The 27,940-nt window shown below is 42.5% G+C and overlaps 1 protein-coding gene across 2 annotated transcripts; it reads left to right on the forward strand.

Annotated features, from left to right (window-relative positions):
- On the forward strand, positions 1-27,731 carry RIF1 (replication timing regulatory factor 1). Of its 2 annotated transcripts, XM_048308736.1 has the most exons (35): positions 1-141; positions 1,419-1,497; positions 2,241-2,337; positions 3,769-3,899; positions 4,324-4,418; positions 6,081-6,270; positions 6,962-7,054; positions 7,140-7,278; positions 8,205-8,356; positions 9,003-9,123; positions 10,336-10,509; positions 10,772-10,882; positions 11,123-11,185; positions 11,869-11,969; positions 12,197-12,283; positions 12,970-13,043; positions 13,164-13,344; positions 14,336-14,443; positions 14,717-14,866; positions 16,158-16,257; positions 16,925-17,189; positions 18,214-18,256; positions 18,540-18,742; positions 18,917-19,016; positions 19,364-19,507; positions 19,841-19,983; positions 20,698-20,787; positions 20,866-20,920; positions 21,554-24,307; positions 24,736-24,867; positions 25,150-25,227; positions 25,322-25,437; positions 25,731-25,884; positions 26,153-26,261; positions 26,544-27,731. In XM_048308736.1, exons 1-35 carry the CDS (start codon positions 14-16, stop codon positions 26,762-26,764), a joined length of 6,981 nt encoding a protein of 2,326 aa, XP_048164693.1. In that variant the 5' UTR covers positions 1-13; the 3' UTR covers positions 26,765-27,731. The 2 variants fall into 2 exon arrangements, with proteins under 2 accessions (XP_048164693.1, XP_048164694.1); XM_048308737.1 differs by lacking the exon at positions 25,150-25,227.
- The last annotated feature ends 209 nt before the right edge of the window (positions 27,732-27,940 follow it).

Here is a 27,940-nt window from a genome sequence, read left to right on the forward strand (position 1 = left end):
AGGCGGCAGCGCCATGAGCGCTCCCGGCCCCGATCCCGCCGCGCCCGGCGCCGGCTCCAGCCTCGGCCCGCTGCTCCACACCCTGGGCGACCCCGCCGCCCCGCCGGGAGAGCTGACGGACGCGCACCTCACCATCGTCAGGTGAGCGCGGGGGGACGCGCACGCTGCCGGAGGGGAGGGGAGGGGAGCGGGCGGCCTGAGGGCTCGGGCCGGCCGGGCCGGGCCGGGCGTGGGAAGGGGGAGAGCCGGGAGGGCGATCGGAGCGGGGAGGTGCTGCCCCGGCTGGGATCAGGGAGGCAGGGCTGGGGACGGCGTGGCCGCGGGGGAGACCGCGGGAGACACGCGGGTCTGGGGGGAGGGAGAGGAGGAAGGAAGAGGGAAGGGAGGGAGGAGTGAGGGAAGGAGAGGAAGAGGAGGGAGGAAGGAGTGCATCGCTGTAGGGTCTGCGCATCCCAGAGCCTTTCTCCCCTCCTGGATTTCTTGGGGAATCATCAGAGGTGGCTGAAGGAATGTTGGGAAATAATAACTTTCTTTTAATGACAAAAAAAAGGAACTGCGTTGCAGCTTTATGTTTGGAAGAGTGAAGTTTTTAGTTGTGTTTTTCGGGTTTCGGAGCGATCGTGCCTTGTTTTAATTGCATTTCTTTCTGGAAGGTGCTTCTTGCCCATGAGGTTGTGCCTGTACGTGCATCGTTCCGATTTTATCATGTGCAAAGGCACGATCTCTTGCTCTCCGTGTCTCCCTTGAGTTCCTGCCCTTAGTTCTGCAGTGGCTTTTAAAGCTGTAGCTACTCAGATACCAGATTTTACAGGTTTCTAGAAATAACTGACAGCAAAAAAAGTCCTGATGTAAGTATTAAGCAGCAACAGGTTTCTCAGGTTGTCCTGGATGACTGAAGTTAGCAAGGTTTGGGTTTTGCTGTAAGAAACTGATAATTTAACGTTTTATGGGGTAATTACGGCTCTCCTGCAGGGATGTTCCTCACATATGTGCAAAGTCATCCTTGCTGGTTGTCAAACAAGGATTTTCCTGCAGTGGGGAGCCTGCATTCTGGAACTGCTTATAAGGAATGTGCTTTTTCAGCTCCTGTATTTCTGTTTATCCGATTTTCAGCAGTCATTTAAAGCTTGCCTGTTAGCTGTTAATGTTTTCTAGAAGCTGACCAAAAAGTGAAAGCCCTTAATGTTTGTGTAGATGTTCTATAAGCAGAAAACGAGTCATTGCTCACTTTGTGCTCTAACACAGGATTTTGCTGCTGGGTCAGACCATGTGGTGGCATTTTTGCTCTTTAGCTCCTTCAGTGCAGTGTCAATTTCTTTCAAGAAAGCTCACCGCTGTGTGTGAGAAATTGAATGTTAAGTCAGTTACAAAGTGTTTAACCTGTAAATATTGTTTGTTTTCCCTTCCTCTCCTTACAGTCGCTTGACTGGTGAAGGAGGCAGAGCATTCGCCGCAGATGTCAGGAAACACTTCCCTCAACTCTGCAAGGTGTTTAAGGTATGGTTTTTCCAGTCAGTTCTCTACACTTCAATGAACAAAGATGTATTTTGGTGGACAAGGTCAGTGGGCATTGAAAAACAGATTTGAATTCATTTGTAGAGTCACAGATTCATTAAGGTTGGGAAAGACATCCTAGATCATGGAGTCCAATTTTTAATAGGAATGCAGGGTAGTGATAGAGTAGGAAGGGGGTTTTTGGCAAAATAGATCTTCCCTGTGATGAGGAATTACTGCAAGAAAAAATAAAATGCAGGGTCTTGGGTGTGTTCAGGCAGTATTGCACAGTCAAATCTAATCTTCCAGCCAGAAGAGATAGCTGCCTTAGAAACACTTCAGAATTCAGAATATGCAGTAAGCATCAAGGTTTTTTTAAGGATTAATGTAAAGATTGTTTTTAGCCATTGTTCCCTTTTGTTTTAGAAGTTTAAAAACAATTGGAGGGTCAAGTGATAGAACATAACATACATAGCCAAGGTGGAGAACTTGGGATGTTTAGGATTTACTTCAGTAAAGATGTCTGAATTACTGAGAGCAAAAATGCTTTCAGCACCCCAGAGTGTTTTATTGATTTGCCGTGTATGGAATTCAGGGAGGATTTCCTACATGGGTGCATTTTTCACCAAGTGTTTGCTTTTGTCAGCTTCCCAGCAGTGTTGGTGTTCAGACAATAAACTCAGTATTTCTCAGGTACTTTTCTAACCTGAGATTCTGTGGGTTTGGTTTTTTTTTTTTTTTTGCAGGCACACATTTCTAGTCCAAACTTGGAGCTCAGTAATGCAGCATTGCAGGCCTTGGGATTCTGCACTTTTAATTCAAATAACACAGCTGAATTATCTGGTAAGCAAAGCAACCTGTGAGTATAAATATATACATCAGAGTTCTTTCTTTATGCCTATCTTGGCATTTATTTTAATTTTGACCAGGTTTTGTCTTTTATATGAGCAGTATGATCAGTTCATTAATTACATCTTGTACACAAGTCTGGTGATACTTTTTCATGCTCTCACACTGATTCTGTTGTACTAACTCCTAGTTTCATTAAATGCTTTGGTAGCAATTAGTACAGTAATTAGTTGTGTGGAATTAGTGATCAAAAAGAAATGTTCACGTGGGAAAAGAGTGAAGAGCCTATTTTTAGGGTTTGGGGGTGCACAATAGTGCTTTTCCATGTGTTCCAGCTTTTACTTGGAGATTTCTGGTGGTTCCATCAAACCATTGAGTGGTTTGAGTTGGAAGAGACCATTAAAGGTCACCTAGTCCAGCCCAAAATATTTCAAATTAATCTGAAGTAATCCAAAATCTTATGACCTGCATTCCTAGAAAGTACTAAATCCCTTTCAACAAAGGTTTTGTTGCTAAAAACTTGAGGCTTTGTCTCAAGGTAAAACCACAGGGTTTTGGTAACAGGGGAGAGGGCATTTTTCCTGTTTGAAACTGGTTCTTTTGGTTCTCCTACTCAATTTTTTCAGTGTTTTCTGCTTTCCTATTATTCAAAATTTCCCCTGATTTCCTGTGAGAATGAGGCATCTCTAATAATGTCTATGTGGTGTCTTTTTTTCCTCCCATAACTCATTTTTTTTAATCTGTTGATAAATTATAATTTTGTTAGAGAATGTCAGGCTCCAGGAACCACAAAGCCCTGAAAACAATGGGGAGGGAGGGAGGACAAGCAGCTCCTGTACCTTTGTGTGTACATTTGACTGGGGAGAAGAGTGAATGTGTCCTTACATTTCTCTGATTGTGAGATCGTTCACCCACAAAGTGCAGATTTGTAGTAAATCAGACTTTATTAGCCTTGAATTTTAAAGGAACTCATGATTTCTCCATCTGTGTTCCTAGCTGGATGTAAGTTCTATATTAACCTCGTTAATTTTTATGTAATAAGCTACAATTTTACCACCTTTAATAATAAAACCTCTTGTAGGCCCTAGCGTGAATTTATGTCAATGTAGCAGTGAGATTGACCAAAGTGCTGCTAAATTCACTTAAAATCCAAGAAGTTTTCAAGAATTAAATACTTATTCTGTAGTTCTGGTGTATTTAACTAAAGTTGTCTTCTAATTTTATGGATTCTTATAAAGGTAATCCAGATGTACAACAGTACTAGTATTTATATATTAATATATTTTCAGCTTTTTGGCTACTTAATTGGGAGAGAAAGTGCTCCAAAGTAATGCTGAAGACAATGGACCCTGGGCAATGTTAAGTGAGCAGAATGACCTGGCCTGTAATGAACAGGATTTGAGGGTTTGTGTGTTCTGCTTTCAGCCACTGAAATCCAGGACCTGCTGTCAGCAGTGAACAGCGTTGCTGTGAAATCCTCAGACAAAAACACTCGCACTCGGGCACTTTGGGTCATCTCTAAGCAGGCATTTCCTCCAGAAATTGTGAAAAAGGAGGTGAGTTTCTTCATTTTTCATTTTCTGGCCTCATTTCTCACAGAGAGGAGGCTTAAGAAATTGTTTAAAAAGAGGTGAGTTTCTTCTCTTTTTTTTTTTGGTGGCCAAGGCAAATCCTTGGTCACTCTCCACTCAGTAGCTTTTGAATCTGAAGGCTATTTCCCATCAAATCTGACAGCCAAGTATGAATTCTTGGAAAACCTGAGCCAGTAATTATTGCTTTCCTTGAGGGAGAAAGCTGCAGTGTGAGCAGTTGTGTTAGAAAGCAGTGAAACAGCACAGAGGAGAAAGGTTATGAATACTGCAGTTTAAAACAAGACCTGGCATAATCCAAACACAATGAAAAATGAAATGCCCTAATTGCAGCTCCTCATGGAATTATTTGTATCTAGGTGCTCACTCTGCTCTTCTTTTGTTTCCTCAGGTGTCCAGTATCCTCTCGACCCTGGAAACAATCCTGACTAAAGGAGAAGTTCAGTCTGTTGTGGTTGAATATGAAGCACTTAATGTTATTATACGGTGAGTGCTCTGCAGTATTCACTTGTCATCCTTAATTTGAGGGGGAAACTCTTCATACAAAACCTTAGTGGCACTAAATATGCTAAAGAAAAAAAATTTTAATGCTCCTTGAGTTGTTTAGTATGTTAAAGATTGTTTTCCTCCAGTGTTGTCCTGGTTTTGACTGGGCTAGAGGTGATTGCTGAGTGCTGTGGTTTAGGTTTGGGGTGGGAATAATGTTGATCACACAACATTAGTTTGTGTTTTAGTTACTGCTGAGCAGTGTTTGCTTTAAGTCAAGGTCTTGGCAGCTTCTCACCCCACCAGTGGGGACACAGGAGCTGGGAGGGGACACAGCTGGGACAGCTGATCCCAAGTGAGCAGGGGATATTCCATGGAATATGGCATCGTGCCCAGATGGGAACTGGGGAACTGCTGGGCAGTGCGTGGGAGCAGCTGCACTGTGCACCACTTGTGCACTATAACTGCAAAAGATCACCTTAATAATGACATAACCATTCTGATGCAGAAATCAGACAATATTCAGAGGAAAGCCTTGCTTTCATTTTTAATGGCTTTTTAGGAATTATTTCCCAAGTCTCACCTGTGCTTCCCAAGTCGTGTTCATTTTGTTTCCAGAACCTGCCTGGTTGAGAAATTCTCTGCCATTATTTGGGGGTTTATTTAAAAATATCCCCTTGGCAACGCATTTTAGTGCAATGTTTCCCATAACACTGTTGCGATTCCTGTCTAACTCCAAAGGTGACTTTTTAGGACTGTCACTGTGAGCACATTGTTTTGGTCAGCAGAACTAGAATATTCAAATTTTATCTTTGTAGATGTGTTGAGCTTGTAGCTTTACTCTTGTTTAAGTATGCTCCTCAACTTCTGGCATCTGGTTTGAGCTGCAAATCTACGTGAAAGTGAAATAGTTCTTTTAAAGAGTGCTTTTAAAAAGTGCACTGGCTTTAATAAAATGACTTGAAAGGCAGCAATTTTCCTTAGTGTACAGCAAATTCTCCATAAACTGTAGGGATGGGGCTGTGACTTTGCTGGGTCAAAGGGGACACTTGACAAAGTTCCAGGATTTCTAGATACAGGCTGGTTTGAATATATGCCAGGTAGTCCCATTTCTGCCAGGTTTTTTGGTGTGTGTGGGATGGTAAAAAAATCCGGAATTGTTTGTCATGGTGTGCTCCAACAGCTCAGGAATAGGAGGATAAAATCAGAGCTCTGACCAGGCCAGTGTTCATGGAGTCTGTGCAAACCTGGCTTGAGATGTTCCCAAAACAGGTGGAAGTTGTTCCCAGCTGTGGGGGAGCTGTCTGGGCTGCTGGGAACACCCAGGGATGGCTGCTGTGCAGACTTTCTGTGGGCATTCCTGGTGCATTCCTGTCAGGCTCTCAGCTCCGTTGCCCAAATTGTTGTGATGAAACAGAAAGGACAGCTCTAAAGTCAGTTTATTGTTCTTTTGGAGAGGTTTATCTGAAATAACACCTGAGCTTTGCAGTTTTTAATAAAATGTCAAAATACAGTTGATTTAAAAGTTTGGAATGGTTTCCTATAAAATCACAGATTGAATTAGAGGATTTATTAATGATAGAAAGATAATTTGAGTGCCTGAGCAGTCTTGCTGATCTGTAATCCCTATTTTTGGGGTTTGTTGGTTTTTTTTGGATCCAGCTTAATGGAGCAAACTCCAGCCCAGATGGGAGAAGAGGCTGTGAGGTGGGCAAAGCTGATCATCCCCCTGGTTGTCCACTCAGCTCACAAAGTGCAGTTAAGAGGTGCCACTGCCCTGGAGATGGGAATGCCACTGCTCCTGCAGAAGCAGCAGGAGGTGGCAGCTGTCACCGAGCACCTGATGACCACAGTGAGTGGCAATGCTGGGCCTTTGGGCCAGAGGCAGCAGCAGGAGGAACTGGGGGGGTTGGGTGGGTGGGGGGCATTGATTTGAGTTCCTGTGCATTGCCAGCAGCTTCTTGATGGCAAAGGTTTTAATGGAAAAATTCCTTTAATAGCAGTGTTAAGTACAGGACCACTGCAAAACGGTGGTGCCTGGGTAGGAGACAGAATTGGGAGGCCTGAGAGTGGAGATGGAGGCAAGAAAGCAAAGGATACTCAGCATTGTCCATTCAGATTCCCCATCCTGTTCAGCAGCAGCCCCTTGGTGGTGTTGGTGAAGCTTTTCATGTTCCCCTGCACTTCCAGGACTATGGACTTGCTTGGCTTCTTTATTTTGCCTTTTTCCCTGCTGAAAAACCAGAAAACCCAAACAAGCAAGGTGGTGTTTGGGGTCAGAGTGTGTTTTGATTTTAGAGTTGCAGGAAATGCAAACATTTTAGGAAATGGATTTTGATTTGTTGGTTGCTACCATCAGAATAACAACCATAAATTTCAACTGAAAAGAGAATCAGGTGGTAGCAAATGCTCTGTGGTACAGAGTGAAATCCTTCTGATGTAGAAACAGGTTGGTTGTGTCCCTAGACATTGGTATGAGTGTATAGTTTTTAGAATATTTTAAATATATTTCTTGTAGAAATTCTGTTTCTTTCTGTCTGCAGAAATTAATTTCCGAACTTCAGAAATTGTTTTCTACAAAAAACGAGACCTTTGTGTTAAAACTGTGGCCCCTGTTTGTGAGATTGCTTGGAAAGGTAAGCAGAAAGGCAGCCAAGAATCTGTAGAAAAGGAGTTTTTTACCAGCAGAAATCTCTTAGTTCTCAATTTCTTCCTCCTCAGACTCTGCATCGCAGTGGCAGCTTCATCAACTCCCTGCTGCAGCTGGAGGAGCTGGGATTCCGCAGTGGCTCCCCAGTGGTGAAGAAAATTGCCTTCATTGCATGGAAGAGCCTCATTGATAATTTTGCTCTAAATCCAGGTAGATTTAAAAAAGAAATAAAAATTAACCTGAATTGTTTTGCCTGGTTTAATACATAACTGGAAAAAAATACTGTGTTAGTGGTCAGTGGGTACCAGTAGATACCACTGGGTGTGCACATAATGTTGGTGTGTACATACACATGGTGTGTAGAAACAGATAAAATTCAAGGTTTGGCTTTCTTCGTTGTTTTTTTTTCCTTGTTTTGTTTTCTTTTTAAGGCAAGGTGATAGTTGGATCATTTGTTCTATCCTAATTGTTCTGCTGAGGCTGGTAGAAATAGAATAAAATTAGTAAATCGTGTTTTGTAATGCTTTAATTGATCCAAACAGCAATGAAATGGAGAATAAAACATTCTGTATATTTTATTTCGGATGGTGTGGGTTAACTGGACAAGGGCAATGCTTCAGGATTCCAGAAGTGTTAAAAAAAGTTGTTTTAAAGGTCTAACCTAGATCTGGACAAGTTTTACGTCTAGCTTGTGTCAGAGCAATATTTTTTACCTTGGTTGTGCTTCTCGGTGTTCTGAAAGGAAAACTGTTTGGTTTTCCTTTTCCTGGGGCAGATGGGAGCTAACAGAGCGAGCAGGAGGGAATTTCTTCCTGTTCATCACAGAATCCCAAAATGGGTCAGGTTGGGTCACCTGGCCTGACCTCCCTGCTCAAGCAGGCTCAGGTTGGAATTCAGAAAATTTCATTTGAGTCTTGGTATTGAAAAGAAAGACTTGATTTTTCCAGAGTTATTCTAGATAATAATTAGAGCAGTAAGACAGTCTGAAAGGCTGCTGTGTTTGAGTTTTGCAGATTGCCAGTAATTGAATTGGAAGCTAAAATATATTAGAAAAAAGCATAATGGTTTAATCAAATGTTGCTGTCCTGTGATTTAATTATTTATATTGCTTAAAATGCACCTCTTTGGTCTCCCAGACATCCTGTGCAGTGCTAAAAGGCTGAAACTGCTGATGCAGCCCCTGAGCTCCATCCATGTGAGGACAGAGGCTCTGGCACTGACCAAACTGGAGGTGTGGTGGTATTTACTGATGAGACTGGGACCTCACCTGCCTTCAAACTTTGAACAGGTAACAGCTGAGAGCAGCCCTGATCCCTCAGCCTGGGTGGGGGGTGCAGCTCAGTCCCTGCTTCATCCTCGTCTGGTTTGTTACTGAAATACAAACTGCCTCAGGGAACCAGTTTTCACTCATGTGACTTACAGATTGTGCAGAAGGAATATTTGGGATTTGCATTCCCAAAATATTGGAGAGCCTGTGGGAATGTCCTGTGAGCATCTCTGAAAATCTCCCCTGAGTGCCATCAGGGATTATAAACGTGTTAAATAAGGGCTGGTTTGTCCTTTCACCAAGAAAGGGTGTGCTTGGAAGAGGCTGCCGTAGGAAAACTGAGGAAAAGACCATAAATGCTGAGGAAGATAGAAAGAAAAATGACCCAGGTGTTTCATTTCTAGTCACATTGTAAGTGGAATCCAACACCTGGATTTCATTAAATTAATCTTCAAGATAGGAGTAAAGGGAGGGAAAAGTATTTTCTTAGGATGATCCAACTGTACTGCATCTAACAGGAATTTTTGTTTAATTAGACATTTCTAATTCATTATAAATACCCAGAAACTCTTGATTTGTGAACAGCCCAGTCTGTGATATTTGAAATGTGTGGTTTATGGCTTGCATGTGTTGTAGCTGTTTGCCCTGAGCTGGGATCTCTCTGCAGGTTTGTATCCCATTAATCCAAAGCACCCTGAGTGTGGATCCTGCTGCTGCATTCCCAGGAACGCCCTCACGCCTGCCAAGCAACCCCAGCTTGGGCTCAGCAACCCCTGGGCAGAAATCAGGTATTGAAACATCAACCTGTTGGCATTTCCAGCTGCATTTCAGATGCAGAGACTTGTCTGTTCTGTTTATGGTGTTCATGCTTTTTCATTTATCATTACCATTCTTGAGAACAGTGCTTTTCCTGCATGGTTGCTGCAGGGCTCAGAGGTACTGATTTATACTGGGTAAAACGAGGCTGTTCCAGTCAGTATTTAAAGTTTAAAAAGTTGTGCCAATCACAGTGTGAGGACCAGTTTTAATGTCCTGAATTGTGTTCTCTGTTGCAAAGGAACTTTGGGTTGAAATTTATTTTTTCATATATGTGCTATTTTTATATATGTCCTTTTATTTCTGTAGCATTTTTAGTTTCGCCTGAATAGAATAAAATCTTGGAATGGTTTGGGGTGAAAGGGAGCTTAAAGCTCATCCCAATCCACCCCCTGCCCTGGGCAGGGACACCTCCCACTACCCCAGGGTGCTCCAAGCCCTGTCCAGCCTGGCCTTGGGCACTGCCAGGGATGGGGAACCTGTGCCGAGGCCTTCCCACCCTGACAGCCAGGAATTGCTTCCCAATACCCCATCTAAACCTACCCAGTGATGATGATCCATCAGTAATTTTAATACTTTAAATACACGTGAAACCACATCTATTTGAGCTTTATTTCTAAATAGCCAATGAGGGACTCCTACTTTTTCTTCCCTTTCTGCAAGCTTGGCATCCATGACTTGTGCCACTCTAGACTACCTCCTAGTAATTACTCCTAGTAATTAGGAGCCTCAGTGATGTCCTGGATGTGGGGAGTTTCCTGTGTTCCCTTCTTTAAAAGGTTCATCTTAGTCCTGTGAGATCACAACTGAATTGGTCAAAATGTTTTGCCAAGGCCTCTTCAATTTGTGCTCCAGGTGACAATTTCCAATGGAAACTGTTCTGTAGCAGCAGAGTCACACAACGAGAGTTCAGTGACCACGTAACCACAGCTTCCATGGAGATCTGTGTGGCCAACATAAAGTTTGGTGTCCCAGAGTTTGCAGTTTTGGGCAGATAATTTATACTTTGAAAACACCTGGGTGTGGCTGTGATGGCAAACTCCACTTACCTGAGATACCTGGCTGCCAGAGGTGCCTTTCAGGCAGCACTGCTCAATGACTTGTCCTTTTCCTGGGAGATTTGGGGCTGGTGGATGTTCCCTTTCTCTGGAATTGTGAGGAACTGTGACTTGTCCCTCCCTCAGGTCCTTTCCCGTTTGTGAGCCCAGGCACGCCCAGGATGGCCCTGAACACCAGCACAGCAGGAGTGGTGCTGTTCCCTTCCATCCAGCTCCTGGGAATTGAAATGCTGCTCCACTTCCTCATGGGACCACAAGTTGTGGATTTTGCTAAGCAAAACAAACTGGTTCTTAGTTTAGGTATATGAGGTTTATTTATTTATTTATTTATTTATTTATATTAAAAAATATTTGCATTATCTCCCATTTTGTCTATTGAAATGTTTTAAACATTTAAAACTGTTTAATAAAAATTAAAGATGGTTTAATAAATCCTCTTTAAGATAAGTTGTTTTCATGTTAAATGCTGTAAGTACACATACACTTGATTATTTTTTAGGCTTATTTTCCCAGTAAACAGCAAAGTAACAAGTTTATGGAATATGTTTTTTTGTTCTTGTAGAGCCTCTCCAGTACCCACTGATCAGTAGCCCTTCTTTTTTTTGTAAGCATGCCAGCACTCTGATAAATGCTGTTCAGGATGGCTTTATTGCAGTTGGAAAAGAAGTTCCTGGTAAGAACTCAGTGATGCAATTGAAATATTTCCTGGGAAATCAAGGGGGCAAGGGAAACGTGAGAAATCAGCACTTTGTGTAATGTCCTGATGTTACATGAAGTAGAACTGGTCTGACTTGCATTGCAAACTTGAGTTTGGCCTAAATCACAATCTGTCCTTTAACACAGTTTGGGTTTTAGCTGCAATTTTGTGGAATGTTTTTATTGCAAACTGAATAAATCCATTGTTACCTTGCAGATTGTTTGCTGAATGTTATCTGGAAGGACATAAATGGATATGTAAAAACAGCAATTGAAGCAGGTAAAAAGTGGCATTTTCTTTAATTTGTCATTGCTCACCAGTCAGAGGTGTTTTGGTTTTTTTTTTTAACTGGACCATAAATTGTTGATGCTTCATTGCTTGGATTTAGTCTGAATCAATAATTTTGTTTTATTTTAAAGCAATTTCAAAAGGAAAACAACCCCACCTCAAGTCTTTAATATTGAGGAATGGAAACATTTAGTGGATTACTCAAAGTTTTTGACTCTGGTGCCTTTTTTTCTGCATCCTTCATTTTTCTTCTTAGTAAACTGTACTGTCTGCAGATGTGTAAAAGTTGTTTCCTATTTAAAAAATGTCCTTTATCCAAAAGGCTTTAAGAGTCCAGAATATTCTTAATAATGAAAACTTCTGTATCGAAAATCTAACTGCAAATGAAGAGGTGTTCTTGGGATGAATACAAAATTCCACAACTTGAAGTGTATCAAAATTTAAGTCCTTAATGAAACAAAGGTGCTTCCATTTACTAATTAAACTTGGAGGTTTTTATTTAAACTTTGGAATTTCAGTTATGTTATGAGCAGAATTGGCACCTGAATCTCTGAAGTATTTGGTAAATGTTTACAAATATACCCAGAATTTTTTTGCTCTTGCACTAGAAGTTCTAATGATGCTCAGTGGCCATTGCTTTGTTCTGCTCTGACTGGAAATGTTCTTTATTCCAGGAAACAAGAAAGAAAAGCAAGGCTCAGAAATACTGACCATGTTACTCCAGGCCTTAAAAAACACTGTGAGATCAAATTCTCTTCCTGTGCAGAAAATACTGGTAAGTTTTTCCTTAAAAACATTTTCAGATTTAGCAGCAGAATTGGGTACATGCTTCTCTTATGCTTCAAAAAACAGTTTGGAGACCTTCTTGATGGAATTTTTATTTGTTTTTACTGAAGGGAATTGTTTGAATTTTGCTTTTATTTGTGGTGTTGCTTAAAATATTTAAACCCTCAGAAAAAATGTATTTACATGTATTTTTTTTTTTTCTTTTCCCCTACTTAGTCCCTCATTGACATCACTGTCAAGGAGTTGCCTCCAAAAGTATTGGGATCACCGGCTTATCAGGTTGCTGATATGGATCTTTTAAATGTAAGTCTGAATTAATTCTGGGACTTTATTTATGCTAAAAAATGTATTAGGAAGTGAAATTATTTCATGTTCCAGAATGCAGACTTTGTTTCCAGGCCTCACTTCTGAGGAGTAATTTAACTGTCTCTAATTAATGAACTGAACCCTGAAATTGCTGCAGAAAAAGGGCTGATACTCATTTGTGAATATCATGTGCTGTGTTCCCTGTGCTGCATCAGAGGGGAGGAACAGATAATAAAATATTTAGAAAATAATCACAAAAATAACCCTGTGGAAAAAAGGCTGAAATGATGCTGAATTTGGGGGAATGTTTGTTTGGAGAGGAGCAGACTGAGTAGGAAGGAGTGTGCTCCTAGTTGGAAGTTTTAATTGGCAGATAATAAATACATTTTGTTAAATACTCTTTAACACTAGCAAACATGAAATATTTGTGGTAGATTTGAGCAGAAGTCATCCAAAAGATCTCTTGCTGCAGCCTGGAAATCAGCAAATCCCAGGATCTGGCAGCAGCTTCAGGTTTCCAGCTTTCCCCTCTCATTTTGGTTTTGAATTGATAATTTTTGACAACTTCTAATAATTGTGAATTTCTGACTCAGAGTTAAATAGCGTTTATACTTACTTGTGTAAGTGAGGCACCTATTTCATGTGATCAGTGCTGTTTGAACCTTTTAAATTTCTCTTCCAAGGGAACTCCAGCTTTGTTCTTAATCCAGCTGCCTTTCCATAATAACCTCTTGGAATGCTGTGTGACAGATGAGAGGTACGTGGAGCCTTGTGGATATTAAGCATCCCTTAGAAAATACCACACAAGTTGTTTTTTCCTCTGATTTCAGCTGGGGGAAAAAAAAAAATCTCTTACCTGTGGAATTTCCTTCCCCAGATTCTTTGTGATTCTGGAAACTCTGGTGGGTTATGTCCTGTCTGGGCCCACCTCGGCCCTGGCTTTCAGTGAGTCTGTGATCTGTGTCATTGACCAGAGTGCAGAGCAGGTGGGGAACAAGGAGCACCTCTGGAGAATGTGGAGTATTGTTGTTAATCCTCTGACTGAGTGGATTAATCAGGTAATTAATTAATCAGTGGCTTTTGGTTCTCTTCCCCACCCCAGAAGCCCACAGGAGAACTTTGTGCTGAGCATTTATCTTAATGGTTTTTTAGGAATTATGTGTCTTGAAGTGATAGTGAAATCAGATAGCTTGGCATAATCCTGCTGTTAAAAAACATGGAAAGCTTCCCTCCAGAAACTGTTAACTTTCAAATACCATGGGTTTGTTTGCTTGGTGTGAAAATAAAATAAATCCCAGATTGGGGTGTTCAGGATGTAATTAGACCAGAGTTTTACTCATGTTAGATGTCTTTAGTGTAATGAGAACCATATAAACTGTAATATTTAAGAGGTTTTGCAGCTTATTTACTAGAAATACATTGGCTGTGATGTAGGAGTTGCTGAACTAATTAATCCTCATTAGTCATTAGACCTAAAATTCATAGAATTTATGAAGAACGTTTTAGGTGCTGTGACTACAGTGCCATGTAGTGACAGACACAGGGAATGGCTTCCCAGTGCCAGAGGGCAGGGATGGATGGGATATTGGGAAGGAATTCCTGGCTGGGAGGGGCTGGGCTGGAATTCCCAGAGCACCTGTGGCTGCCCCTGGATCCCTGGAAGTGTCCAAGGCCGGGTTGGACATTGGGGCTTGGAGCACCCTGGGGTAGTGGAAGGTGTGGAATGAGATGGGCAGGGGTTGGAATGAGATGGGCTTTAAGATCCCTTCCAGCCCAAACCGTTCCATGATTCTCTTAAGTGTTGTCATCACTGCAGCTGAAGGAAGTGGGAGTACCTGAGGCCTTTCCTAACAGATGGGTTTTATTCTTGGAATGAAGTTACTTTGGCATTTAGAAACAGAGCTTTTTATCCTTTGGTAGCAGGATCCTCTTGAACTCTTGAACAGAATATCTGATTTCAAGCTGTGCTTATTACAGTGAATCAGGAGCAGCCTTATTCGTCATCCCAATTTTGCAGCTTCATTAATCAGAAAACTCTTCTTGTTGCAGACTAACGAGGTGAACCAGGGGGATGCCTTGGAGCACAACTTCAGTGCTGTGTACAGTGCTTTGTTGCTGCCAGTATCCCACATCTTCCCTGCTCAGGGATTCCCACAGGTAATGCATAAAATTAATTTATATAAAATAAGTCCCACCAAATGCATAAAATTAATTAAGAACAAGGTGGGATTTATAAAATCTCTGAACTCTCAGAGCTGACTTCGCTACCATGGCGTACCTACACTGCACCACAGATTTAAAACCCTAAACCTCCAACTTAAAACCCTAAAGAATGACCTGGCTTTTGACAGAAGAAGAAAACATAAATCAACTTTTCTCTGTGCACAGATATTGATATCTATGAGCTTTTTCTCTCTTTCTCTGTGACAGCCAACTTTGAAATCCTTGTTGCGCACGTGGTCAGACCTGTACCGAGCTTTTGCTCGCTGTGCTGCTCTAGTTGTAACAGCAGAAGAAAACCTGTGCTGTGAAGAAATTTGTGCCAAAATAATATCTGGGCTAGAAGGTGAAACTCCAGTAGTGAGTATAAAACATACAATTTAGCAGATCTCTTCTAAATGATATATAAGAACGTGTTGTAAATTCTAACGGAGTGATTTCTGTAGTGTGGGGTGGTTTGGGTGAGACTTTAAGCTTTAAGAATTCTTTTTGCTGACAGGAGTTGGTAGAGAAATGAAAGAAGGGAGTAAAATTAATTATAAAGCTTTAAATATTCAAATAGTTAAGCAGACTTTAGATTTGTCTTCTGACTAATTAATAATAGTGATTAATGAGTGTCATCATGGTGGTAAATGGGATTTGTGCAGGTGAAATGTGTTTATAGGTGGGATTAACAAATACCACAAACCCAGGCACTGCAATTAGGGAGGAGGAGAAACATGGAACCATCAGCCTTGTACACTGAAATTTAAGGATTTTACTTCTAAAGCTGTATACAAGAGAGAGATTTTGAAAGAATCAGCCTCTTGTTACTGGAATTGCCTGTTCCCAGACCTACACCACAAGGGGAAGGGGTTTAACATTAACTTTGGGATATAAAATCCTTCATGCTTAAAGTTCATTCATGAAAAAACACTGTGAAAGAAACAAGAAAAAAAAAACGGGATTTGAAAACCTGGAATTAGAGGATTGCATCATTATAACTTACCTTGGATACTGCTGCTGATAAACATCACTTTCAAAAATCAGTAATTACTAAACAGGCAAAACTTGAACAGTTTAAGAGTTCAGTGTGAAGTTATATTGAAACTTCTTTTTAGCTCACAGTATCTGTTCCTTATAAAGCAAGTTTGGCCTTATTTAGGAGGATTTGGATGGATTGAGGGAGAAAAAAATTAATTTTGATCATCTTCATGCACTAAAAATTACTTGTGCTTTGACTGTAATGGCAACTTAATTGTTGTGCCTGTAAAGGCTTTTCTGGCAACCAGACTTTGTCTTTGAGCACACAGTGACCCTTGAAACTTAATTTAATTGATGTATCTTAAATCTGACCTCCCAGCTGCCTGTCACTGTTTGCTGCTTTAGACACTGTATTTATGTCTTATTTATTAGAATGGGAAGCTCATCCTCAGCAGTTTAAATGTGTGTACTGAAAATGGAATTTTATCAGTCTGACCTGATCATGCAGAACAATTTCATCCACCTTTAATTAAAAATTATTTCTTTGCTGTCCTGAACATCCAATGTGGTTTTTTCTGTAGTTTTTCTCTTTTGAGCTCTGCTGAGGGTGGGTTTTTTGTTTCTGAGGGTTGGTTTTTTGTTTCTGCTGGTTGATTTCTGTTTCTGATGATCTCTGTTTCCTCCTCAGATGTTTTTCATGCTGGAAGGCCTCACCCACCTTGTGTCAGTCATGGTGGACTGCATCAACTTTGCACCCTATGGAACTAAATTCCAGCCAAAAACTAGATGTAAGGAAACACTTGGATTTGGGGGTTTCTGTGTGTGGCTTCAAGAGTTGCTTAAAAATTAGAGTATAGCAGAAGACAAAGGGTCATTGTGCATAAAATATTCTTTGTTTTGTTTCCTATTCCCACTTAAAACTGCTAAAGCTGAAGAAATAATTTCCAAAAAAGCATAATTCAGTAAAAAGGTAATTAAAATTTTTCTGCTTCATGGGAATTTGTTAAAGTAGTAAAATGTAGTGTTGGGCTACTGAAGGAATGAAATGCTTTAATTGGAAATGCTAATGAGGAAAAACATAATGTAAACTTCACTTCCAAATAAATAAACTAATAAAAATTTGTATTTCTCCTTCCCTCCTGTTCAGTGTTCCAGAATTTGTGTATCAGGTGGTATCTGAGGAGTGGTTGCTGTTTCTTTTCAAGTAGGCATTAAAACCTTAAAAGCAGAGTCTGACCAGCCGTAAATATAAATGAGAAGAATAGAAATCAGATAAAATTATGCATTAAGAATGTCTTTAATTTGTTAAATAAATTCTTAAACTATTTATAGATAGATTTAGTTTGGGGATGGAAGTTCTGCCTCTCGTGCAAACTCAGTGTTCAGCTGTGTTTTATTGTCAGGCATGTTGGTTAAGGAAAAAATGGATTTTTTAACTGAATTTTTGAATATTAGCTCCCCAGACACCCACAGATTGGGCTAAGAAGAAAAAGGAGCCCCTTGGCAAGCTTGCCTCTCTCTTCAAGCTCCTGCTGATGCTCCTGAACTCTTTCCATGAGTTCAGCTCCAAAGAAACCCATTCAGAATCCCTGATTTCTGTGGGGCCTTCCCTCCTGGCTGCTCTCCACACCATCATCAGCCACATCTCGCTGCCTTCACTCATTGGCACCACGTTTGCCATTTTTTCCAAGCCCTTGGCAGTGTTCTATGAAAAAACCAAGTGAGTATTGGAAGGCTGGGTGGGATTTTGGGGTGGGGAATACTCTGGGTGCTCTGTAGTTGTGTGGGATGGAGCTCGGGGGTTTGCAGGGCTTCAAAAAAGCTCCATATTTCACATTTTTATCTCTTCAGAGGGACTGTGTTGGCATCTCTGCAAGGCTGAAAGGTTTGGTTTCCACCTGCTGGGAATTTTCCTTGGAGGGAAGATACTTATTAATAGAAATTTATTTTCTAGTGGGCACTGCATAAAATTTTTTAGGAAATAAATGATAATTACTTGATGCACCCTCAAATCATAATTTTTCATTTTTAAGCAGAAGGAAATACTGAGAAAAACTTGGCTTGGTGCTTTTTTCTTGAGCATAGTTTTCCTTGGATTTATTCATGAAAATGGAAAAGTTGTTTTTTTTCTTCTCTGAGCATCATTTTTTTAAGATTTAGAAAAAGGAGAAGTTGGATAAATATTTTTGAAGGAACACATGTGAGAGCAAATAAAAATTTGGGAACCTCTTCAGCTTGGAGGACACAGGTGTATAAAATGAGTTACTGAATGCAGTTTCCTCACATTTTTCTGGATAATTGTACCTAAGGATTTATGTATATGGAATGTATTTATTTCTCTGGAATTGCTCAGTTTATGGAATTGCTTAGTGGTGCTTCAGTATTTTAAAGCAAATATTTCAGCTTTTTAATGCAAATATTTATGGGGCCTGGGAAATGTGTTTGGGGAGAGCATTAAGAAGGCAATTAAAAGTTAAAGCTTTAATTCTAAATTTGTACTAATTACTACTGACATTTGCTTTAATTTCTCCTAAAGTCAGCATATCCATGGAATTGATAGGATAATCTGGGAAACTCCATCAGGAAATTGTTTAATCCCCCAACTGAGGCTCATTTCACAAAGTGATTCCATCAAGTTGCTCACTAAAACAAGTTTGCAGTGCTTGAATGGATGATGTGTGAAATTTTGGTGCTTGGGATAAATGAAATAGCAAAATAGGAATTTATTTCATTTGTTTTGGCAGGCTCCCTGAGGTACCCAAAGTCTACAGCAACCTTAACAGCAAGGTAAATTTGCTACAGAAATCACTGGGCTTGGGGAAAATGGGGGACACCAGAGTTCTGCCATTCCTCCTGTATTAAAAAAAATACAAAATGTGATGAGGGTAGAGATTTAATTTTTAAATTCTTTATTTTTGAGGGGAGGAGCAATCAGCTCTTGGACTTTTATGTGCTGTGACATTTCAAGTTGTTTATAATAAAAAACTTTTAAATAAGCTTTAAATTCAAATATTGCGAACTTTATATGAAAAGTTAGATTAAAAACCCCCTGGTTTTTGTTCTCCCTGAGCTTGAGAAGCTGCTGGCAGAGATCCTGCAGTGCCTGCAGTGTCACTGCCCGGGCTCCTGTGACACTGAGCTCCTGCAGCAGCTCTGCCCCGTGCTCTGCGTGGGCTTCCAGCACAGGAACAAACAGATCCGCCACCAGTGTGCCCAGCTCTGGAACTCCACCTTTGCCAAGACCTCCTCTCTGACTTACCCCGAGGAATTAAAGTAAGAAACAGGTTTTTTTTATTTATATCTTTCCAGGAAGAGCTCTCAAGTTGTCTTGTATCATTCTGAGTCCTTATGCAAGCTGGGGGATCTTTTTGTTCCAAGCTGCTGCTCTTTTTCTGCACCTTTTCCCCCTCCCATAAATACAAATTTTTTGTTGTTGTTGTTGAGCAGATCTGTGTTAAGCCAAGCCAAAAAGAAAATCCCTCTGCTGCTGCCTGGTTTTGAAAGCATTGAGATGTCTGAGGAGTGCAGTGGCCCCTTCTCTGACACGGTAAATATTTTGTTGACCCCAACAGGGATTTCATGGGAATTGCTCAGCAGGGAGTGAAAAGTCACTTGAGATTTTTAATATGATTGACCTGCACTGGCTTCATGTTTAGAATGATAAACTGTGCTGGGTTAGTCAGAAGACTCAGATGGTTCTTAGCACTTCCTGCATTGCAAATTTTGGGTTCTGTGAATTTATTTGAAATAATTAATTTTTTAAGTTGTCCTCTACATAATTTAGAGGAGATTTGGGAATGAGGGATGGTTTTATTCTAGAAATGAACACAGGGTGGGTTTTGTGAGCTTGGAGTTTCTTCACACAGTGCATTCGTTGTGTTTTTATTTGAATAGATGGAGAATTCCCAGCTGGATGCAAAGATCAGTGGAATGGAGGTGAAGGTGGGACAGAAACGAGATTCGATATTGGCACAGACGAGTGAACCAAAAAATGATGGCAAAGACAAGTCCAGCAACGTGCAAGCAACACCTGCAAAGGTAGAGTGTTCCCAGAGAGGTGCCCTGGAACCAAATCCAGGATCTTCAGGACAAAATCCTGAGTTTGGGGATGCTGAAATACTTCTTTTGCAACTTCAGCTGCCCAGCACACTCTGATTTAATATTCCAAGTTTTGGGGAGGGGTCAGGCTGGGTGGGAGGATGGGAGATAAAAACCTCAGCCCTCACTCTGGCTGGAGGTTGTGACAGATTCGGGTCTTGGTGGGTTTTGGGGTTGGCAAATCCCTCACAGGATCTGTTCCTTCAGGAATTCCTGATTTTCAGTTCCTCTCTTGTTCCTAACCCAGGGTTTGGGTTTTTTATCTTTCTGCAGTTGAAACTAGAATTTTCATCTCCTAAGACTACAAGTGAGACGCTTCTGGAAGAGGAGAAATCTGTTGATTTTGTGTTTATTCCTCCCGAAACAAAACCAAGAATATTGACAGAACATCAAAAAGAAGTGCTAAGGTCAAAGAGGTCTGTCTGTTACTGTTTTAAATTTAATGTGAAATGTCATTCATTGGGTAGCTGAGCTTGACTTAACTTCAGTGCCTGTTTCTCACAACTACCACAGGTAATTGAGTCTTGTTCTTCCATAAGAGTTACTAAGTTTAAAGCTAAGAGAGTTCCTTGCTTTGCTGTTTTGAAGCAACCAAATTATTCTTGCAATTGTGTTTCCTATTTTGATTAAATACACTCTCTCTAGTCTGTTTGGAGTTTGAGAATTTGGGGTTTAGATTTTTACTTCGTGACTCACTTGCAGTGTGAAATAAAAGGTGTCATTTTTCATAAATCATGGAAATGAAAGGATTGGGTAAAACAATCTGAGGAAAGGACTCCTAAATGTAAAGAAAAATCTTGAGCCAGCAGCATGTCAGGAGTTAGGATATTCCCAGACTCATCTTAATTGCAAAGGGATCTTTAGAATGATCCTCTTTTTAATGTGAGAAAATAATATTGGAGTGGTTTTTGTGCTTAGGCATCAAAAGCAGTGTGAGCAGGACTTGTGTGGCTGGAACTCCTCTGGTTTGGGTAGTCAGGTGTTGATGAATTCTTTTTCAGTGGGATCCCAATCACAGCTTTTATTCCCCAAAAATAAAGATTTAATGCAGCTGAAAATAGTGGCCTTAAAATACAAAGATAATGAATTTCAAAGAAGAGTCTGACATCCCATTCCTGATTTTGTTCCAGAGTTGATATTCCTGCCATGTACAACAACTTGGATGCATCACAGGACACCACCTCATTTTCCCAGTACACTCAGAGCCAGGAAGATTCTTTGTAAGTAAAAGTGCCCAGTTCTGGTCCCTGCAGGTGTCTCCTTTTGCACCAACGCTGATTCCAGTCATTCTCTTATAGGGAAGTACCACCTTCAGTAGAAAATGCCAAAGAAGACACTGCAAACCAACCTCAGGTAATTTCCCATTGTCTGATGGTGATTAAGGTACCAGAGTTTCTACCACAACGTGACTTTTTTGTGACTTTTTTCCATTCTCAGCACCAGGTGAGAGGAAATTTCACACCATTGCAGTGCTATGTTCTGCTTTCTGTCATTTATACCTGGCAGGCCCAGTCACTGGGTATTTGATTTCAAAATGGGAGGATTTATGTGAGCAGTTTCTGATCACTCATGTGCCTGTGCTGTCACAATATTTTATTGGCGTAAAAACCATTAAATCCTAAATTCCTTTTGGGGAGGAACTGGCTGAACAACTGCTGTGCTGACTGTAGTGCCAGTCAGACTGGGTAAAATACAAGCTTTTAATAAAAACTGGGTTAGTAGCAAGTTTATTCATATCTCTGGCAAAACTTAACACATTTTTTGGAGTTCTTTGTTTTGGGATTAAATGGTTTTTTAAAAAAAGTGTCCTTTATAACTACCAGCAGATAATAAATAATTTGAAGGAAGGGTGGTTAGAAAAACCTTGTGGGTGTGTTGTTTTTTGCTACACCAGAACTGTATTTGAATATTCTGTTCACAGGACAAGTACAACTATTTCATTATATTCCTAGGACAAATATTTTGCTGTTTATATTTTTGGGACAGGAGGAAAACGCAGGGAGTGAAGGATGTCAGTCAGAGGAGAGCCCAGCCTGCAACAACAAGGGGGAGTCCAAAAATGAGACAGCTGAGATGATCCCAGAGGAAACATCAGTTGGAGAGGGATTGGAGACAAGTGCTATGGAAGCAGCTTCCGAGGAGGCCTCAGCGGGGAAGGAGAGCACCTTAAATGTCAGCAACAGCGAGGAGGAGTCCAAAAATGAGACAGCTGAGATGATTCCAGAGGAAACATCCATTGGAGAGGGCCTAGACACAAGTTCTGAGGAAGCAGCTTCTCAGGAGGCCTCGGCAGGGAAGGAGAACACCTCAAATGTCAGCAACAGCTCAGCTTCCAGCGACATCATCTCTGGCACCCCCCAGCCCGTGAGCCGGCGCCAGTCCTTCATCACCCTGGAGAAATTCGGGGCTGCAGAGAACAGGCCCTTCAGCCCAGCCCCACTGAACTCTGTGTTAGAGCTCTCTGGGAGTGCTGCTGGGGCACAGGAAAACACCAGTGGCAGCAAGGCCAGTGCTAAAGCAGAGAAATCTGGAGAGGAAAATAAAAACCCTCCAAATCCCGAGGCTGACGCGGGGGTTACGGCGATCCGCAGGGTGACGCGCCGGCAGAGCAGAATGGAGCTGCAAGGGAACAAATCCAAGCTCCTGAGCAGGTCAGAGGAGTCCCTGGCCTCTGACAGCCTGGAAAGCAGTGCTGAGCTGTGCTTTGCAGGGGAGGACGTGGAGCATGTCCTCCTGAGCCAGTCCCAGGCTCTGCACTCCGCGGAAGCAGACATCAAAAAAGCCGAGGATACAATCGCAGAAGTGGAAAAGGCCCAGGCACTGGACATGGACTCGAAGGAGAACACCCCCCCAGACACCACCAGCTGCTCTGAGCAGGCCCCAGGGGATGACAGCCAGGTGCCACAGGTGTCCCCTCACCAGAAGCAGCTCCGGCGTTCCTCCAGGAGACGCTCAGAGACTGTGGAGAGCTCCTCAGGGAGCCAGGAGAAGGAGGATGGGCTCCCAAAGAGAGACAGGAGGAAAGAGGAGGAGAAGGCTGGGCAGAAGAAGCTGTCACAGGGTAAAGGTGATGGATCCCAAAAGCAGAAAGGAATTCCTGGGAAAACAACAGAAATCACAAAAGAGGGCAGCCAGCCTGAGAGAGTGGCAGAGGACTGGAGCTCCAAGGACTCTCCTGCTTCCCGGGGCCTGGATGAGGATGGGAGCAGAGGTGGCAGGAGGGCAGAGGATTCCCCCACGGCTGAGGGGGAAGCTCAGGCCAGCCTCAGCACAGCAGGGCAGAAGGTGGTGGAGCGCCCACGGTACCACACCAGGAGATCTTCCCAAGGTTTGCTCTCCAGCATAGAAAACTCCGAGGCTGACAGCTCTGAGGCCAAGGAGGGCAGCACGAAGAAGAAAAAACACATAAAAGTGAGGAGTAGAAGCAATTCTCTTGAGGGTAAAGTGAAAGAGGGACAGCCAGGGAGCCAGAGCCTTGAGGTGTCTCCCCAAGGGAATGAAACTAAGAATTCACTGGAAGCAACTAAAGATGAACCTGAGGTCAGCACAGGTGCTGCAGTGACAGCTGAACCAGGTGGCCTGGAAATCCAGGTAATTCCTGCAGCTGCTGGAAAAGCTGTAGGGTCTGGCAGCTCTGAGAGTCCCAGTGCTCTTCAGGACACCAGCCTGGAGCAAAACAAGGGTGATGCTTCCATGGAGTCACTGAGCAGCTCCTGTGTGTCTGACCAGGATGGGAGAGCAGCAGAGGAAAACCAGCAGGAGGAGAAGCAAACCAGCACAGGGGACTGTGCACCAGCAGCAAATGTTTCGGGTGCTGAGCCCTCCTCTCTGCAAAGCCCTGAGTGTCCAAGCAAGAGAAGCAAAAGGGTGAAAAAAATCAAGAGCTGTGATTGCTGCTTTAAAAAGCCAAAGCAGCAGGTGACTGAATTCAAGTTCACGGAATTAAAAAAGGAGAAAACTGAGCTGGAGGAGCCCCAGACCACCCCAGTTGAGACACCTGTGAATGTTTCTGGTCACTCAGATTTGGAGGAGAGCTTGGCCCTGGCTCCTTGTGCAATGAGCACTCCATTGCACCCTCCCAAGGAACCCAGCACCTTCAGCATGGAAAGCCAGGGAATTTCTGTGGATAACCTGCAGGGCAGCAGTGTGGTGGTGGAGGAGAATCCAGAGAATGCAGAGGGTTCAGCAGGTGAAACCACCGACTCCATAGAGGAAATAAAGGAACCTGCTGAACTGAAGGAGGAAACAGAACAGGTTCTGCCTGAGAGTGCTCCAGGAGAGCCCAGGGAGAGCTGCCTGGACTCACGGGACCAAGGGGAAGAACCAGCAGCTGCAGAAAAGGAAGAAATAAATGAAAATGGACAACTCGAAGAGGTGCCCCAGGAACTGAATGCTGACAGCAAACCTGAGGAAAAAGAGATGAAGCAGCTAGAGGGAAATCAGGAGGATAAAGGAGAAGCTGAGAACACTGCAGGAGAAACTTGTGGTGTTGCAGATGAAGAGGTGAAGGAGGAACCGTTGGAAACTGAAATAAAAGTGGCTGAAAACGTGGCCTTGGAAAATATGAGTGTGGATTCCCCTCTGAAGGTGGAAGGGGACCCCTCAGTGCAGGTGACTGAAAGCCCCACCAGCCTCCAGGCTCGCTGCACGTGGTCCCCCTCAGCCTCCCCATCCACCAGCATTCTGAAGAGAGGGGTCAAAAGGAACCAGGAGGATGACTCCCTGTCACCTGCTAATAAGGTATCCAGTGGGAATTGCGTGATACTGGGTTCAGAACTGGGATGGGGTAACTGTAATTGTTCCAGATACATTGAGTTACTGGTTTCCACTGTGAGTAGCCTTAGAGAAAAGGGGATGTTTGGGTTTGGAATGTGCCAGCACTGACAGATTTGCATTGTGAGAGGTTGGGTGAGGGGTTTTATTTTGAAACAGAACACCAGAGTCTGTTCTGCCTGGATCACTGCAAAGCCAGGATCAGCATCCTCAGGGTCATCCATGTGCATGTAGAGATTCCTTTTGGAGTCCTTCCAGTCTGTCCTTGGCTGAAATATTTCCTGTATCGTTCAAGAACTTCAGTGATTCCAAACTGAATTTTTTTGTCTCCTCAGACTTCACCAGGCTGTGCTGGGTTCAGTTCCCACTCTAAAACCTCCTTCTCTCCTCCTCAGATCCGCCGAGTCTCCTTTGCAAATCCCATTTTTCAGGAGGGCCTGGCAGATGACATCGACAGGAGGAGTCCTGTCATCAGATCCCATTCCTCACCCTCTTCCAGAAGTCTTAAAACCCTCTCTAACATGCAGGTATGGGGAAATTCTGTTACAATATTATGTGTGTCCGAAGCATTCATGTATTTACATGAGTAGCATGGTTTTAGTGCATGTCTGTAGTCAGTTACACACAGTTGTAAGAGATGAGGATCAGAAGTGTAAAAATCAAAACTGCTTTAGCCTGACTCGTTCTGTTACTCTGAACTCAAGTGAACTCTGAGGTTTCAGGAGCTAAAATCTAACTATTAACTGAATTCCTACTTTTAACTGAATTCCTACCACCCTGAGATATTTTTTTCCTCTTTTTCTATCCAGCACATTACCACTCCAACCAAAGGATTTCTGTCCCCAGGATCTCGTACCCTTAAATTTAAGAGCTCAAAGAAGTGTTTAGTAAGAAGTGCTTTGGTTCATGTTTCTCTTCTATTTTTTTTCACTCTATTCAGTGTGTGACAGTTAATTTAATACTTCCCCTGTGTTATCCCAGATCACAGAAATGGCCAAGGAATCTCTGCCATGCCCTTCGGAATTTGTGTATCCTGCCTTGGCTGGCTGCAAAGCTCCCGTGGATGTCATTTTACCTCAGATCACATCCAACATCTGGTGAGTGGCTTGTTGCTTTTGAAGGTGGCATTTCAGTAGAAACCGAATTCTTACTGAACCTACAAAACCAGAATTTTAACCAGAATTCTTTAAAAAGAGTAGGGTTGGTTTGGTGAGGGAGAGACTTGACTCTTCTGGAATTCTTCAGGTACTTTTTTGAAGACTGAAAAGCTCCCCAGGGATGGAGACTTTGTGCAGGGCCAGGAGTTGGATTGATGATCCTGTGGGTCCCTTCCAGCTCGGGATATTCCCTGATTCTCTGCCAATAACCCATTTTCCCTCCCCTGCTGCAGTGCCAGGGGCCTGGGGCAGCTCATCCGAGCCAAGAACATCAAGACCGTGGGAGACCTGAGCACTCTGACAGCTTTGGAAATCAAAACTCTCCCCATCCGCTCTCCCAAAGTCTCCAATGTCAAAAGAGCTCTGAAAGGATACCACGAGCAACAGGTAAAATTGAATTTTAGCACCCAGGAAGCCAATACTGATGTAATTAACTGCAGGAGGAACTATGTGTTTTTTCCGTCATGAAAAGTAACACTTTGAAACCTAATCCCTGCTTGTCTCAGTACCACAAATTCAAGATACAGATGAGCTGGTTGAATTATTATTATTAACAGGAATAGTGATTGGATTATGAGGCTAAAATATATCTCACCATGTAATTTAATGAGTTTTTTCACTTCGAAAATGTTTTCTCTCCCCAAAATATGCCCAGGTGAAATCTCGAGTGTTGGAGGAAAGCACAGTGCCTGAAGATGCTGAAAAGCCTGGAAATAATGTGGAGGAGAAATCTCTCTGTGGAGATGAGGAAAAACTTGCAGCAGGTACCTGCTGGTGGCTTTTTGCTTGGGACTTGGAGGGTTCTTCTGTCTTGTCTTCATTCTCTCCTGGTGGGAACACCTCATCCTTTTATTTTGAGTTTAGTTTTATTGTTACAATCATGATCAAACCCAGAAAAACTCACCCTAAGGAAGGGTAGCATGGACTGCCTTTGCTGGGTCCCGTGGAATAAATACTTTGTAGGCTGCTTGAGGATGTTACTTTGTACAAAAGCAGCTGGAATTCTGCTGGATTTTCCTCCACTTCTCTCCTTTCCCTCCTTACAGATTTGGTTGACGCAGCCACCACCAACAGCAGCGAGCAGCCCCCGGCAGATCTCCTGGGGCAGATCCAGGCTCTGGCTGCTCAGCTGAGCTCCGAAGATCTCCATGGATATTCTGGCAGGCAGCTGTTTGAGATGCAGGAGAAGCTGGCAGGGATGGCCTCGTGCATCCTGAGGAACCTGCAGTCCCGCTGGCAGTCCCCTCCCCACGAGGGCCCCGAGTAGCTGCTGCCCACAGCTCAGTAAGGAGGAGTTTGTTCCAACACTTTTCCCCCCACTTGTTTTCCTTACTGCTCAGTTACTCCTTAAATTCTGCATTTTGTGCTATAGGAGATTTTTTTAAACACCTCCATAAAGTCTTTTTTTTTTTTTTTTTTCTTTTTGGTTGGTTGGTTGTTTTTTCTCTTTTGGAGATTTTTTTTTTTTTTTTGGTTGGTTGTTTTTCCCCCCTGATCTGTGGGACTGTTTCCTCCCTGGCAGAGGTGTTTGTATTGGATTGCTATGCATCTTTCTTTCAGGCAGTGAAAGAAAACCTGACAAAGCTGTGCAATAGCAAAGACTGTGAAAACCAAACCAACAGAGTAATTAAATTATTTTTTCAAATCCAAAGTGTTCTTACTGCTGCAAACTCTTGCTGTGGGGTAAGAGCTGGAGCTGGCAGCTCTGCTCCCCTCCTGCCCCAGCTGCTTCCTTTGGAGCTGCTGAGACTTTGACAGCACACGTGAGGTAAGCTGGGCTTAATTCCTTACAGCAGGAGCCTGGGATTTGTACTGGATCTATTTTTCCATGTATTTTTGTACGACTCAGACTAAGGAGTTCTAAGCAAATGTGCTTGTACAGGAGAAAGACTCTGCAAAGCCTCCCAGGCTTTGACCCATGTCCTTTGCTGGCAGCAGTTCTCCTTGTGGAAAGACTTTTTTCCATGAGGAAATGGATGGATTGGACAAGAGCTCTTTGTATATTGTGTACAGACTCACAGCAGATGTTGGGTAATAATTTATGGAGTTCTAATTGCATGGACTGCATTGCTGCTTCTTGGAGACCTTCAGCCAGAATTCCCAGGTTTTCCTCTGGAATTCTGATCTGTATATATTGTACTGTAGCTATCCAGATGGATGTTTATTGAAATGAACTGCTGCAGGTGGTTTTAGAACTTTTACATGGGCAAATAAAAGAGCAAATAGTTCCCAAACTTGTTCATGGCTTTGTGGTTTGGTGGTTCTGGCTTTTTTTCTCTCTTCAGCTTCCTCTCAAATGTGGATTCCCAAGACTGGGAGGGACCTTGGAATGTCATCACTGCTGCTGTAAGGTAGGAGCAGGTCCTTGAGGACAGGCTGGGATGTGGTGTTCAAACTCTATTTTTTGCTCTGTTTGTGTCTCATGGAGAAAGGGGACAAGACA

Source organism: Corvus hawaiiensis, chromosome 7 (assembly GCF_020740725.1).
Source record: "Corvus hawaiiensis isolate bCorHaw1 chromosome 7, bCorHaw1.pri.cur, whole genome shotgun sequence".
In the NCBI taxonomy this organism is placed as follows: domain Eukaryota; kingdom Metazoa; phylum Chordata; class Aves; order Passeriformes; family Corvidae; genus Corvus; species Corvus hawaiiensis.

Coding starts and splice junctions, on each gene's coding strand:
- RIF1 (XM_048308736.1), top strand. CDS start 14: ATGAGCGCTCCCGGCCCCGATCCCGCCGCGCCCGGCGCCGGCTCCAGC. Junction 4,419..6,080: donor GCACTTAATGTTATTATACG/GTGAGTGCTCTG, acceptor TTTTGGATCCAG/CTTAATGGAGCAAACTCCAG. Junction 14,867..16,157: donor TAGAAGGTGAAACTCCAGTA/GTGAGTATAAAA, acceptor TTTCCTCCTCAG/ATGTTTTTCATGCTGGAAGG.